The following is a 15,357-nucleotide window of genomic DNA, read 5'->3' on the forward strand; positions in this document are numbered from 1 at the left end:
CTGTACTACACAGAGATTCTGTACTGCTGCAGTTGGTTGTACAACAACTGTAAAGCTAACAGGGGACAGTTAGGGTGAGCACGAAAAGCCATTGTCACCTGATTACAGTGCCTAATACAGGTTGCGTAGTGGAGCTTTTTTTCCTCTCATAAGTGTAACCTGTCCATACATAGGTGGTGTACGTTTTTTTTTTCCTGAAAAACAAATTTTGGCCTAGTTACTGTGAAAGATCAGCTAAAGCTACACCCTTGTTTCTGTAGCCTTATACAGTTTTAAGCTGAGCATGTTGTCCAGCTCTCATAGTTGTAAACTGTACGTACACCTATGTGGTGTACGTTATTTTTAGTGGAGTGCATTGTCCTCCTCTCATAAGTGTAACATATACGCAAAACATATACGCATATACACACATATACGCACGGATATATGTATGTCAGACAGAGAAGTGCCAAGATGTGCACAGAGGAGTGGCAGAGAATTAAATTCATCAGGCACAGGCAGAGGTCGCAGCAGAGTAGGGGCGTGTGGAAGCAGGAGTCACAGCAAGAGGTCTGAGCTCCCTGTGTCAGCTAGCAGTCGTGTCTCGACCAGCAACCTAGCAACCGTGATTTATTGGTTCACTTGGACATCCACTTCATCCCAAGTGACATCCGACACCCCCAGTCAACAGTCAGTGGGTTCCTCAGACTCAACCCTCAGTTGGCATGGCCCTCATGTTGATGCTGCCACCTCCAGGCTCTCTCATTGTGCTGCTATATGGTCTGCTGCTGCCACCTCCAGGCTCTCTCATTGTGCTGCCATATGGTCTCCTCACGCTGATACTGCCACCTCCAGGCTCTGTCATTGTGCCGCCATATGGTCTCCTCATGCTGATGCTACCACCTCCAGGCTCTCTCATTGTGCTGCCATGGATACTGCAAAACATAATTAAGGTGCTGGTCCCCAGTTACAGAAATTCCTCCACATCAGACCACAAGTAAGTATTGAGGATATGCATTAGCTAAAACTTAACTTTTCTTAGGATAAAATATATGGACCCAAATAATTTTTGAAATCTAACAAAAGGAAAGCTGTGCAAAAAACACCACGTGCCACCTACACCACCAAGTATTGATGCGATACAAAGACCTCGAAAAGGTGGAAGGGAACACCGTATGGTCCATTGTAACAGGTTGGGGTAAAAGCTTCCCCTGTAAGGCCCTACTCTCGCACTGTTAATTCCCTTCTTGGCAACTGTTACTCGTCCTAGAAAGGGTGGCCCCACACAGGAACCTCTCCATATTTCCAACTAAAAACCCTGGGAAATGGCAGTGTTTTTAGGTGGAAATAGGGAGAGGTTCCTTTGTGGGGCTGCCCTTTTTAGGGCGAGTAACACTTGCCAATAAGGGAATTAATAGTGCGAGAATAAGGCCTTACAGGGGAAGTTTTTACCCCGCCGTTTACAATGAACCATACGTTGTTCCCTTCCACCTTTTAGAGGTCTTTGCATCACACCAATACTTGGTGGTGTTGGTGGCACATGGTGTTTTTTTTGCATACCTTTCCTTTTGTTAAAAAAAAAAAATTTGGGTACATATATTTTATCCTAAGAATATTATTAAAAGTTAAGTTTTACGTAGTGCATATTCTCAATACTTGTGCACTCTAAACACTTTTACAAAAGAGACCGTTTTCTTGTATCTACCTGCCTCAGCAACTATTTTGATCCTGCCACCCGCCTGATGCCACACATCTGATGCCAAGTTCTCCTTCTTTCACCCACCTTCGTCACCGGGTACTGGTATTGCCACACACCGCCCCACTCTGTCACCGGGTCACTTTCTGGACTCTTGATGCTGCAGATGCCACCTCCAGGCTGTCTCATTCAGCCACCATATGTTCTCCTCATACTGATGCCAGCTCCAGGCTGTCTCATTCTGCCACCATATGTTCTCCTCTTGCTTCTGCCACCTCCAGGCTGTGTCATTCCGCCACTATATGGTCTCCTCATGCTGCCGCCACCTCCAGGCTGTGACATTCAGCCACTATATAGTCTCCTCTTGCTGCCGCTAACTCCAGGCTGTGTCATTCTGCCAGATTATGGTCTCCTCATGCTGCTGCCACCTCCAGGTTGTGTCACTGTGCCACCATGTGGACTACTACTACTACTGTGGAATTATTCTGTTCCTGCAGGATTTCTGACTATTATTGCCTGCTCCTGCAAGGTGTGTGTTTCACTCCTGCCCGCTCCTGCAACGTGTCCAATCCCGCCTGCTTCTGAAAACATTTTGTAACAGATTTCAGCGATAGTACCCCCTGTGCCATTTCATAACCCCTGTGCAATTTCAATACTCCCTTGTGCCATTTCATAGATTTGGGGAACTGCACAGGATTTTGCGGGACCCCCTGTATGTTCTGTGACCGCCTACAACAACCTCATTATGGCCCGTGCTCGCAAGCTTTTTATTGGGTCCAGTGGTCCCAGGATTGATCCCAATCCTGATGCAGGGCTCTACCCTCTGGTACCAGCATCAAATGTCAGGTCCTAAAACCCAAAGTACCCTGGACCAAAACCAGTTAAATCTGCCCTACGTTGTTGTTATTATAAGATTACAATTCATACAGAAGTTACCGAGAAATCTCCCGTACGGCTCACTATTCCTGACAGACTGGTTGGGACAAAAGCTCTTATTACTTAAGTAAAATTCTGGGCGCACGATCAACCTAATGCAAAGCGACTGGCGAGTTTATACACTAGATTGGTCTTTCAGGTCCCTTACGAATGTTTTAGTTGGCTCTAAACTGCTCGCAATTTAATTAGAAAAAAAGTTTATTAAAACAAGTGGCCGCAGCTCCCGGAACAGGTTTTTTTTGTTGGTGATGGCAGAATCGGATGACATCATAGGCTGACTTAATTCTTGTGTTGAATGACTGACATGAATGTAAATACAATAAAAAATGAAGAAAAACTTTTTTTTTTTTTTAAATCTATTATTTAAAGGGGGCTATCCAACATAAGGTGACTTTACTGATTACCTGTCAGCCAGTACTGGACATGCTTACCAAGGATCTGTGCTTGTATTGGTGGTAAATGGCCATGTCTTGTGTCCCCCATCACGCTACTGGTTAGTTTGTGTGAAATGACTATTTCCTGTTTGCAACTACAATTCCAAGGATCCCTTGTTTCTAGGTGAAAGGTGACATATTTCCCTGCCACATATCCTCCATCCCACCCATTGCAGCACAGCTAGGCTCCCTACCATGTGTGCTGTGCTTGAAACTACAATTTCCTGCAGCCTTGTGAAGAATTATCTCCCTCTCACCGGGGGTCCCTCCACCCAGTGAAGCACAGGCAGGTTCCCTTTTAACACCTGACTAGTGATGCACTCTCTCGGCCGCCCTGCAACCTGGGAAAGGCCCTAGACAACACTAATTTTGTATGCTGCTAAAAATGAACATCCGGGACAAAGATGACATCAGAGTTCCAAGACCAGCCATCACACACAAGTACAGACACTATATTTAGAGACTTAGATGCTCTAGTAGCTAATAACCACAGCCTCTAAAAGGTTAAAGAGGTTTTCTGGGACTTTTTATTTATGGACTGTCCTCAGGATAGGGAATTAATATTTGATCTGTTGGGGTCCAATACCTGGGAGCTCACCAAAGCTGCGGCATCAGCATACACAGTAAAAATAGACGGATGAAGACAGCTCCGCACGTTGTGTAGTGCCCATGCAGCTTCCATTCACTTGCATGGGAGCTGAGCTGCTGTTACCCAGCAATAAGCTGATCAGTGGGCATACCGGGTGTCAGAATCCCATGATACTGTGGTGTCCTGGTACCGTATTGCATACCGTACCTAGTATGGTGGTCCCCAAAGTCAGAGTAACTACGCTCAGGTAGGGTCCCCCAGGTGGGACAGCCCCTAGTCGCCTCTCCTCAAATTTCATAATGTTTACATGTACATATTTAATAATAATGTGTATATTTAATATAATGCATATTAGTATGCTTACCTTGTTAGCGTCGCAGGACCTTCAGTCATGTGACTATATAAATTCCTCTATGGTATGTTAAAGGACCTTTGGAGGTCCTTGGGTCACATGCTACCCATAATCCTATGTAAGGATGATTGACAGAAGTATTGCACCAATTAGCTCTAGTCCAGCCCTTGCCCATATAAGGGAGCTGTAGCCAATTATCGCTCTCTTGGGTTGCTGCTCTCGTGGATGCCGGACTAGCAGGACGGATCTGTGCAACTTTCAAAGACACGCTAGGCCTGAAAACCTACTGGCCTCAGCCTAAACGAAACCTTGAATTCTAAACTAATCCCCGCTAAATCTCCTGAATCCAGTGGAACAGCGCATATCAGTCTAAGGACTCAAAATAGCTTTAAGGGGTACTCCCGTAGGCTTGCATTGAGGGGCGGAGCGTGACGTCACATACCGCCGGCCCTGCGGTCGACCATAATCAGACCCGGAGCGAACACGTTGCGGGGACTGATTACAAACGGGGTTCCGCGTGCAAGATCCCGGGCGTCCCCAGCTGCGGGACTCCCGCGATCAGGCATCTTATCCCCTATCCTTTGGATAGGGGATAAGATGTGTAAGCACCGGAGTACCCCTTTAAAGTCCCAACCTTTGTCAATCTCCAAGAGACTTTGCATTTGTAGAGACTGTTCCTGTTATGAAGCTTGCATAAAATCTTCAGTAAAAGTTCCAACTGTTTTCAGCAAACTCTCCGGTTGTGGACATTCAATTATTCTAAACCTCCCTATCGCTCTTGGGAAGGGTGGCGGTAGGACAAGCATTACAGAGGAGCCCTCACCCTGGCGTCACGAATAGCAAGGGTTAACCAGACACCCTTTAGTCACCCCATATACCCTACTCCCCCAGGCTATCACAATACTCTATCCAAAGCCATTAACAAAAAAAAAACAAATAAAAGTTCTGGAAAATCCTTTTAAACAGCTAGATTGGGAGTTTTCTCCAATCCCGGCCTTTAGAGGTGGGTGTCAGCCATATAACATAGCTGGCACCTGCCAATTCTGAAGGAGGCTCATCTCCTCCTCCTCCTGCGCCAGACATTATGATATGCAGAAACTAAATTGAAGGGTTCACTTACTTTCTTTCACGTGCCTTATATGCGTGATGGTTAAAGGCAATCGTAATGTAGTCATTCCAGTTCTCCATTCAGAACCTGCTCAATTAGACAGATGTGAGATGATAAGCCACATCTTGGGCGGTAGGGGCGTGAATACTTTTTTTTTTCTAACGAGGTCAGTTATTTAATTTCTCAAGTATTTGTATGTTCTAGACCAGTGGTCTCCAACCTGCCGACCTCCAGATGTTGCAAAACTACAACTCCCAGCATGCCCGGACAGCCAACGGCTGTCCGGGCATGCTGGGAGTTGTAGTTTTGCAACATCTGGAGGCCCGCAGGTTGAATACCACTGGTCTAGAATAAACTAGGAGCGTGTCTGAGCAGAGACGGGTGTGCGCAGCACCACAGCCATTACATAAGAGCAGCCACCGCGCTCCGCCTGAGGCCGCAGATTTATCGGAGATGACAGGGCATCCATCACCGCCCGCTCACCACTGACGAGGAGGATTTCCCGCCACATTAAATTCTGCCTGGATCTCTCCAGCATCTAATCTGAGAGACTACAATGCCCAGCAATGTTGACTACAAAACCCGTGTAAAGGAAGAGTGGTGCAGTTGCCCATAGCAACCAATCACTACTTTCATTTTTCACAGGCCTCTTTAAAAAAGAAAGAAGCAATCTCATTGGTTGCTATGGGCAACTGCACCACTCTTGCTCCTCACAGGTTTTGATTAGAGATGAGCGAACTTACAGTAAATTCGATTCCTCACGAACTTCTCGGCTCGGCAGTTGATGACTTTTCCTGCATAAATTAGTTCAGCCTTCAGGTGCTCCGGTGGGCTGGAAAAGGTGGATACAGTCCTAGGAAAGAGTCTCCTAGGACTGTATCCACCTTTTCCAGCCTACCGGAGCACCGGAAAGCTGAACTAATTTATGCAGGAAAAGACATCAACTGCCGAGCCGAGAAGTTCGTGACGAATCGAATTTACTGTAAGTTCGCTCATCTCTAGTTTTTATAATTCCCTCCCCCCCCCCCCCCCCCCCCCCCCGTTGAACAAATTCATATGTTTCAGGGACAAGTCAAAAAGCAAAACAATTAGGGCGCGTTCACACTACGGAAATTCCAGAATTTCACTCGGAAATTCTGGTGCAGCAGCCTTCCCTTGTTTTCAATGGGATTCTGTTGCATCGTGCACGCCGCTGAATTTCCGTGGCGGAAAATTCCACACCCGGAATTCAAATTCTGGACTCAACAGGGGAGATTTATCAAAACCTGTCCAGAGGAAAAGTTGCCCAGTTGCCCCTAGCAACCAATCAGATCGCTTCTTTCATTTTTAAAAGGGTCTGTGTAAAATGAAAGAAGTGATCTGATTGGTTGCTATGGGCAACTGTGCAACTTTTCCTCTGCACAGGTTTTGATAAATCTCCCCCCAACAAGTTCATTCTTTTGGCAGGTCCACTGGGATGTGCATTGGTGTCAATGGTGATGGCGCATGTCCGAGAGGTCGCAACGCCAGCACTGCTCTGCATGAAAGGTCTGCCAGGAATTTCTCTGGGTGGACATTTCGTAGTGTGAATGCGCCCCGAGCATAAAGCCAGGGCTACACAACCACTTTTTCCGTGACAGGGACCAGATCACCACTTGTGGTTCACAACATGACCCCATTCACTCACCTTTATCCCAAGAGGATAGGGGATAAGATGTCTGATTGCGGTGGTCCCGCTGCTGGGGACCCCCGCGATCTCCCGGCGGCACCCCAGACATCCGGTGCAGGGAGCGAACTTCGCTCCGTGACGGATGACTGGCGATGCAGGGCGGAGGCTCGTGACATCACAGTCATGCCTACTTGTGACATCACGGCCACGCCCCCTCAATGCAAGTCTATGGGAGGGGGCGTGACATCCGTCACGCCCCCACCCATAGACTTGCATCGAGGGGGCATGGCCGTGACATCACTAGCCTCCGGCACGGCACCCAACACCCTTTGGATAGGGGATATGATGTCTAGGGGCGGAGTACCCCTTTAAGGAACAGGTGTGGTGCTGCATTTGGAAGAATGCAGCTAGAGGAATAACCTAGGGGGTGCTCACAAAAATGAAGTCAGAAGATGGAGCCAATCATTTTGCAGCCGTATAATACATAATATGTACAGAAACGGCGCCAGCAGAATCCGGCTCTTGTAAATGTATTTCCTTGGTATTGTGCCGCTCACATGACCCGCGTCTGCTCTCATGCCTGGAAGCGGAGAACAAGGATTGTATAAAGAGACATAATGTGCGGCGACAGTCACAACAGCACAAGTATGTGAACAGCAGCGACAGATGCCACAGGTGATGTCACCCTTCATTCCTTTCCGATTACAAAATGTGAGCCCGTGAGCGGGGGATAGGGATGGGGGGATAGGGGTAGTCACCTGGAGTGAACTTGGGTGGAGAAAAGCTAAAAAATAAATAAAAGGTGTTGTATAAGATTAGAAAAAACATGGCTGCTTTATTCCAAAAACAGCGCCACCCCTATCCACAGGTTATGTGTGGTATTGCAGTTTAGTCTCATTCACTCCTAAAGGAACTTTCCTGCAACACCCAACACAGCCTATGAACAGGTGTGGCGCTGTTTCTAGACGAAAGCAGCCATGTTTTCCTAACCCTGTACAAGCAATGGAGTAACCATTCGGTATAGGATCCAGCTCAGCCATGACCAGTGTAGTCGGCTTTTCTGGAAGGTCCTGGACAGGAAGGGGAGAAAGAATAGAGAGAGGTGCCATTCTTGGCCAGGCTGGGTTCAGGTAATATAGACTTTTTTTTTTTGCGTCCATATGATAGCCACAAGTCCCGGCCTAACCGCGAATCATCAGATCTGCAGTCAGGCTGCAACTTCCTACCGTAGTATGCATCCGTATGACACTATTGTGAAATTGACCCAAGTAAGTTGCTTTAAAGGGGCACTCCAGTAGAAAACATTTTTTTTTTTTTTAAATGAACTGGTTCCAGAAAGTTAAACAGGTTTGTAAATCACTTCTATTAAAAAATCTTTATCCTTCCATTACTTATTAGCAGCTGTATGCTACAGAGGAAATTCCTTTCTTTTTGAATTTCTTTTTCGTCTTGTCCACAGTGCTCTCTGCTGACACCTCCTTTCCGTGTCAGGAACTGTCCTGAGCAGCATAGGTTTGCTATGGGGATTTTCTCCTGCACTGGACAGTTCCTGATACGGGCATCAGGTGTCAGCAGAGAGCACTGTGGACAAGACAAAAAAGAAATTCAAAAACAAAGAATTTCCTCTGTAGCATACAGCTGCTAAAAAGTACACGAAGGGTAAAGATTTTTTAACTTTCTGGCACCAGATGAATTAATAAAAGAGAAAATTCCCACCGGAGTACCCCTTTAATCTAGTCACCCAGGCTTTATATAAATGCAGAGTCTCTGCTCACTTCTGTTATATTTTGGTTGCATGACCATGTATCCCTAGCCTCAGTAATCTTTACAAGCACCAACACATTCCGCAACGCCGTACAAAGATTGTCATCACTCACATTAGTCCAGACCCCCCCACAGGGGACTAAAGGGGTTATCCAGTATTAGAAAACCATAGCTACTTTCTTCCAAAGACAGCACCACTCTTGTCCACAGTGGGAGTGCGGTATTGCAGCTCAGTTTCATTGAGCTCAATAGAGCCAAGTTGTAATACCACACACAACCTCAAGACAGGTGTGGTGCTGTTTTGAGAAGAAAGAAGCCATGTCTTTCTAATCCTGGATAAAGGGGGTTGTCAAGGATTAACATGGCTGCTTTCTTTCAAAAACAAGTTGTGTGCGGTATTGCAATTCAGCTCCACTCATTTTAAAGGGGTACTCCACTGGCCAGCGTTCGGAAGTAAACGTCCCGAACGCTGTTTTCGCGCTGCGGGGGTCTGCCACGCCCATTGTGACGTCATGATCACGCTCCCTCAATGCAAGTCTATGGGAGGGGGCGTGACTGCCGTCACGCCCCTCCCATTGACTTGCATTGAGGGGGTGTGACCATGACATCACAAGGGGCGTGGCAGACCCCCGCAGCGTGAAAACAGCGTTCGGGACATTTACTTCTGAACGCTGGCCAGTGGAGTACCCCTTTAATGGTAAGTTGCAATATCAGACAAAGCCCATGGACAGGTGTGGCGCTGTTGTTGGAAAAAAAAAAACAAGAGCAGCCATATTTTGTCCAGTCCTTGACAAACCTTGGTCACAATTTCATCATGTGCTGATGGGACATATTTAGGACTACAGTCGTACTAATAAAGTGCAGTGAGATACATCTGCAATCCAGCTCCATCACACGGACGTCACTTTGATGGAGCGCAACGGGCAACAGCGGGTCCCGATGGACCCCATTATAGCCAATCGGGTCCGCCGGGCGCCACTGTTTTTCAACTGTGCAATAACGGTAGTTTGAAAGTAGCCTTAAAGGGGCACTCCGTGCCTGAACCTTCTGAATATCCGGATAAGAAGGCTTGAAGCAGCAGCGACGGTGGCTACATCACAGCCCCGCCCCCTTGTGACGTCACGCCATGCCCCCTCCATTGATGTCTATGGGAGGGGGCGTGATGACCATCACGCCCCCTCCCATAGACATCAATGGAGGGGGCGGGGCCGTGACATTGCGACCGCCGCCGCTCCAAGCCTTCTGAAACAGATGTTCAGAAGGCTCGGGCATGGGAGAACCCCTTTAATTATGGCTACTATTAGCTTATACCACAGTTCTATACAAAGGTTGTATCAGCCAATCAGAATTCTCATTTTCCATCAGCTGATGAAAGTCAGGTGACGTGTCATCTGATTCAGCATACCTATACACAACATAGGAACAATGTAAAATGGTTTAAACTTACACAAAATAGAAAAATCACTGTGCCAAATAACAAGAACCGGTGTAAAGAGAAAACACAACATAAAAAACCAAAAAATGCTCACGAGGCAAAAGGAACCATACAATATACTCAATAAGGGAAAATGGGATCCTGCCACCTATTCATACCCCGAAATGCCGATGTAGCCAAATGACAGATCCAATATGCCTCCCAGGTAAGTAGCTTCTGTGCGGCGGAGACAACATTTTCTAATAAAGCTGTGACCTCAGAAGTCTGGGTTCTGTGAAACAACTCTAAACTAAACTCAGTCTGCAATTCCAGATAATATCCAGTGGGATGCAACAAGGTACTTGTACAACTTATCCTTGCTTAACCTCTTAAAGTAGAAAAGATAGACCATCCTTACAGTGTGACCCAGGTCAGGAACCACTTTGTTGCAGACAGGACTGGTGACAATGTGGCCTATTCATAGCAGGTTTGCCTGACATTAGCAATACCTAGGTTCATTAAAGGGGTTATCCGGCCAAAGAGCAGCACCCGCATTCTATGAGGGGCTGCGTCTCCAGTCTACGGCCGTTACAGGACTGGGGAAGCGACATACCAAGCGCCATTCAAGTCTATGGGAGGGAACGTGACGGCCGCACCCCGCGATCAGACATCCTTTGGATAGGGTAGGTCTTTGGCCGGATAACCCCTTTAACTTTGGCCTCCTCAGGAGATAACCGCACAGAGGGACAAGACGTCACATTGTTTGTTGTACTCTGTTATACAGAGCTCTGTCGTCAAGTCCGACGGTACAACGGGAGTTTAGCGAAGAAAAAAAAATAGTGCATGCACTATTACCAAATCCCTGACGAACCCCATTTAATGGGATCTGTCAGGACCTGGTGGTGACCCAGTGGAGTCAGTTGTGCTCTTAACCATTTGGGGCTGATTAGTGCAAAAAAAAAAAAAAAAAGAGGAATGGGACAGAGCACAAAGGCAGTGTGAACCTAGCCTAACTAGAAAAGGTCAAGATCCACCTATTCTTCCAGTAGGGGCTTCACAGAGGCTCGTAACAATCCTATTCCTGTAACAATTAAAGTAGACACCTCTGTCCATGTCAGGAACTGTCCAGAGCAGGAGAGGTTTGCTATGGGGGATTTGCTCCTACTCTGGACAATTCCTGACATAGACAGAGGTGTCAGAAGAGAGCACTGAGGTCAGACTGGAAAGAAATTAAAAAAGAAAAGAACTTCCTCTGGAGCATACAGCAGCTGATAAGTACTAAAAGGATTAAGTTTTTTTTTAAATAAAAGTAATTTACAAATCTGTTTACCTTTCTGGCACCAGTTGATTTAAAAAAATAAATAAATCAACTTACAGTACAGTGGTCCCTCAAGTTACAATATTAATTGGTTCCAGGACGACCATTGTATGTTGAAACCATTGTATGTTGAGACCAGAACTCTATGGAAACCTGGTAATTGGTTCTAAAGGCACCAAAATGTCATCCAAAAATAGGAAAAAGTGAGAATTAAAGAAAAATAAATAGATAACTAATACAGATAAAGCAAATCCTTACATATAAAAGTAAGGCTGCATTCACATCACGATTTCTACAATTTCTCCATCCGACCTGAGTACACGATTTGTATAACTTAAAATCGTATGAAATCGTATATAAAGTCTGATCCATTGACTTCCATTAAAAAATCGGATCCATTACACACATCCGATTTGATCCGCATCCGATTTCACCCGATTTTTGTTCAGGTCTGAAATCGTGGTCAACCCCGATTTCAGACCCGAACAAAAATCGTGTGAAATCGGATGCGGATCAAATCGGATGTGTGTAATGGATCCGATTTTTTAATGGAAGTCAATGGATCAGACTTTATATACGATTTCATACGATTTTAAGTTATACAAATCGTGTACTCAGGTCGGATGGAGAAGTCATGATGTGAATGCAGCCTAAGAAAGATCTACTGGGAGCTGTAATCACTTGTCTATGTCAGTGTTTCCCAAGCAGGGAGCCTCCAGCTGTTGCAAAACTACAACTCTCAGCATGCCCGGACAGCCAAAGGCTGTCCAGGCATGCTGGGAGTTGTAGTTTTGCAACAGCTGGGGCCACCCTGTTTGGGAAACACTGGTCTCTGTAGAGGACAGGAGCTTCTTCAGGGTCCTGTAAGTAAAAAAAGTAATGGAGTCGCCCTCACCTGGTGTCCAAAGGAGCAGCTAACCCTGGTACAGGTAAAGAGTACAGAACATGTAATACCTCCCTGTACTGTAGGGGGCGCTACCAGACACTAGTCAGTGCATACGCTTCAGTAATACAGGTAAAGAGTACAGAACATGTAATACCTCCCTGTACTGTAGGGGGCGCTACCAGACACTAGTCAGTGCATACGTTTCAGTAATACAGGGGTTTTACCAGTGAATGCCCATTTTGATTGGTCGGTTCTTCTAGCCATTGACACGTTTCACAGATCCGTACATTGTATGTTGAGTCTGGTTTCAACTTACGATGGTCCAGAAAAGACCATTGTATGTTGAAACTATTGTATGTTGAGGCCATTGTAAGTTGAGGGATCACTGTATTTTGTGGGTGGATCCCAGGAGGGTTACTTTTGGGAATTGGTGGAACATCCTGTTAAACCAGTTTTTCATTCTCTGGAACAATTAAGATTATTTTAAAATAAGTCATTTACAAATCTGTTTATCTTTCTGGCACCAGTTGATTTAAAAAAAACATTGTTTTCCTCCGGAGTACCCCTTTAAAGCCTTACTGTCACGTAGAACAATTTTTTCCATGTTGCCCAGATGTGTCGCAAGCTGAGATCACACCTGGTCTCCCTCCTTTTACCCGACGCGATCACAAGTAACAGCCGGGTGTAGAGGCGGCAGCCCAAGCCTCACTCCCCGGCTGCCACTCAAACCTGACCCTTTCGCTGCATTAGTCTATGGGGCGAAAAAGGTTGGATTTGCCAGCTATCCAGGGAGCAGAGGCTGCTGCCGCGCAATTCACCAGGTTATAACTCTCAATCCCATCGGGTCCCAGAAATCACAAATCTTGGCAACATGTCGAAAGTTGTTCTAAATGACAAAGATGATTCAATTGTGTTGGCGCATCAACGACTGTATGGACGTTGGAGCGTGGTCCCATTCACAACGGAATTCCTCGTCGGAAGTTCCACTACAGAACTTCTGCCACGTGAGCTATGCCACAGAATCCCATTGATATCTAATTAGTGCGGAATTTTCTAGTGGAACTGAAGAGGACCCTTCGTTTAGGATTCTTACGTCTTTCGCCACATTTTCTAGTTCACCAGGGGGGCATTTTTCAATATGTTAGCTCAGGGAATTTAACAGGTTACACAATCGCAGCAGCAATCCTTTAAAGGAGGGCTTTCCCACCAGGGTGCCTCCAGCTGTTGCAAAACTACGACTCCCAACATGCCGGACAGCCTTTGGCTGTCCGGCATGCTGGGAGTTGTAGTTTTGCTACAGCTGGAGGCACCCTGGTTGGGAAACAATTCTTTAAAAGAAAGAAGTTAACCAGGATTTAAGGAATGAATACCTTTCTCTTGCCAGAACTTCAAGAGTTGCAGTTTTTACATGTACTCCTCCTCTTGTACTAGTGCACAGGTTACACCGCATGGCAAATACATTGCGCAATGGGTCATTCCCAAACCACACCCCCCCCCCACTTTCCCAACAGTAAATTCCATAATATTGCATTATACGTGTGTACAGTATATAGCAGTCTGCAACATAACGTACCAGGATGAGTCCGGTGTTGACACAGTGAGTCAGATGTGTGTGTACAGGGCTCCGCCACAGGGGGACCCCACACATACACATAAAGACTCTTCGGGGAAAGCTGGATGACAACGTGCCTTCCCTGACAACCTATATGGAGCTTCCCTCAACTTTCCCAGCACCCTGATTGGCAAGTCTATAGACATGGAAAAGTTTATGACCATATCAGACGACGGGATTAGGATTCCGTTCAGGGGTCTAGGAAAGCTGAGTAATACAGAGCTGCTATTTGGTTGTCACATAATATCTGGTTGTACGATGTTGATAAGGGACATACAGGCTGTCGTGGTTGTCACCGCCATCTGCTATATACACCATTAATGTCACCTAATAAGCTTAGGCTTTGCCCTTGACCGTACTCACCGGCTTCGTCTCCATTGTCCAACGGTTCGTATACCCTTAAAGGTCCACTGGCCAGACAGGGGTTGGACTTCCTCCTGATGGCCATTCTCCTAAAACCCTCCGTGCTCATGGTTGCTCTAATAAAGTATTTGCACAGTCCAGGCAGATATCCGGATTATGACGCCTTCTCCCCCCGCAGGGTCACACGACTCCTCAGATGCCCCCAGAGTCTGCAGGCGGTGGGGGTCTCCCTGTAAAAATCCTCAAGATACATTCCCTGTAAGCAGAGCCATCTCCTTGCAGTATTACGGCTGATCTGCAGCTGCTGCACACTGAGCCAATGTGAGTGACAGCACAGAGGAATGCAAGGCCACGCCCCCCTCACCTTGGCCCCACCCTCACCTGAGGGGGAATCTTCTCACCTGGGTATCACAGCTATTGCATTGCCTGAGCAGCATGCACTGGTTGCTACGGCAGAGGCGTTCCAGATTTAGAACAAGATTCACACTTGGCTCACAGGAAACAACAAAAACATCAGCAGAGATGTAAAGAAGAAATAAAACCTTGTGCAGGATGAGAAGATACGACAACGAAGGAAAAGCAAATGCCCTCTGAGTCATATATACTTATCATTTTCTATGCTGCGTCCATCTGTATGACGGTCAGATTGTATAAGAAAATAACTATGGTAATCCTGCGTATGTACAAGAATATAACTACTAAAATACTGCTCCTGTATACAAGAATATGACTACAATAATACTGCTCCTGTATACAAGAATATAACTACAATAATACTGCTCCTATATACAAGAATATAACTACTAAAATACTGCTCCTATATACAAGAATATAACTACTATAATACTGCTCCTATATACAAGAATATAACTACTATAATACTGCTCCTATATACAAGAATATAACTACTAAAATACTGCTCCTATATACAAGAATATAACTACTATAATACTGCTCCTATATACAAGAATATAACTACTATAATACTGCTCCTATATACAAGAATATAACTACTATAATACTGCTCCTGTATACAAGAATATAACTACTATAATACTGCTCCTGTATACAAGAATATAACTACTATAATACTGCTCCTATATACAAGAATATAACTACTATAATACTGCTCCTATATACAAGAATATAACTACTAAAATACTGCTCCTGTATACAAGAATATGACTACAATAATACTGCTCCTGTATACAAGAATATGACTACAATAATACTGCTCCTATATACAAGAATATAACTA

The 15,357-nt window shown here is 45.7% G+C and overlaps 1 protein-coding gene across 1 annotated transcript in view; it reads right to left on the bottom strand.

The window, feature by feature from the left end:
* FGD4 (FYVE, RhoGEF and PH domain containing 4) overlaps window positions 1-14,598 on the bottom strand; it is a 166,472-nt gene extending 151,874 nt beyond the window's left edge. Inside the window, exon 1 of the mRNA XM_056517522.1 lies at window positions 14,100-14,598. Coding sequence (XP_056373497.1) covers window positions 14,100-14,208 — 109 coding nt within the window. The 5' untranslated portion in view covers window positions 14,209-14,598. The remainder of the gene's footprint in view (window positions 1-14,099) is intronic.
* Between the last annotated feature and the right edge of the window lie 759 nt (window positions 14,599-15,357).

This window comes from Hyla sarda, chromosome 4 (assembly GCF_029499605.1).
Source record: "Hyla sarda isolate aHylSar1 chromosome 4, aHylSar1.hap1, whole genome shotgun sequence".
NCBI lineage: Eukaryota > Metazoa > Chordata > Amphibia > Anura > Hylidae > Hyla > Hyla sarda.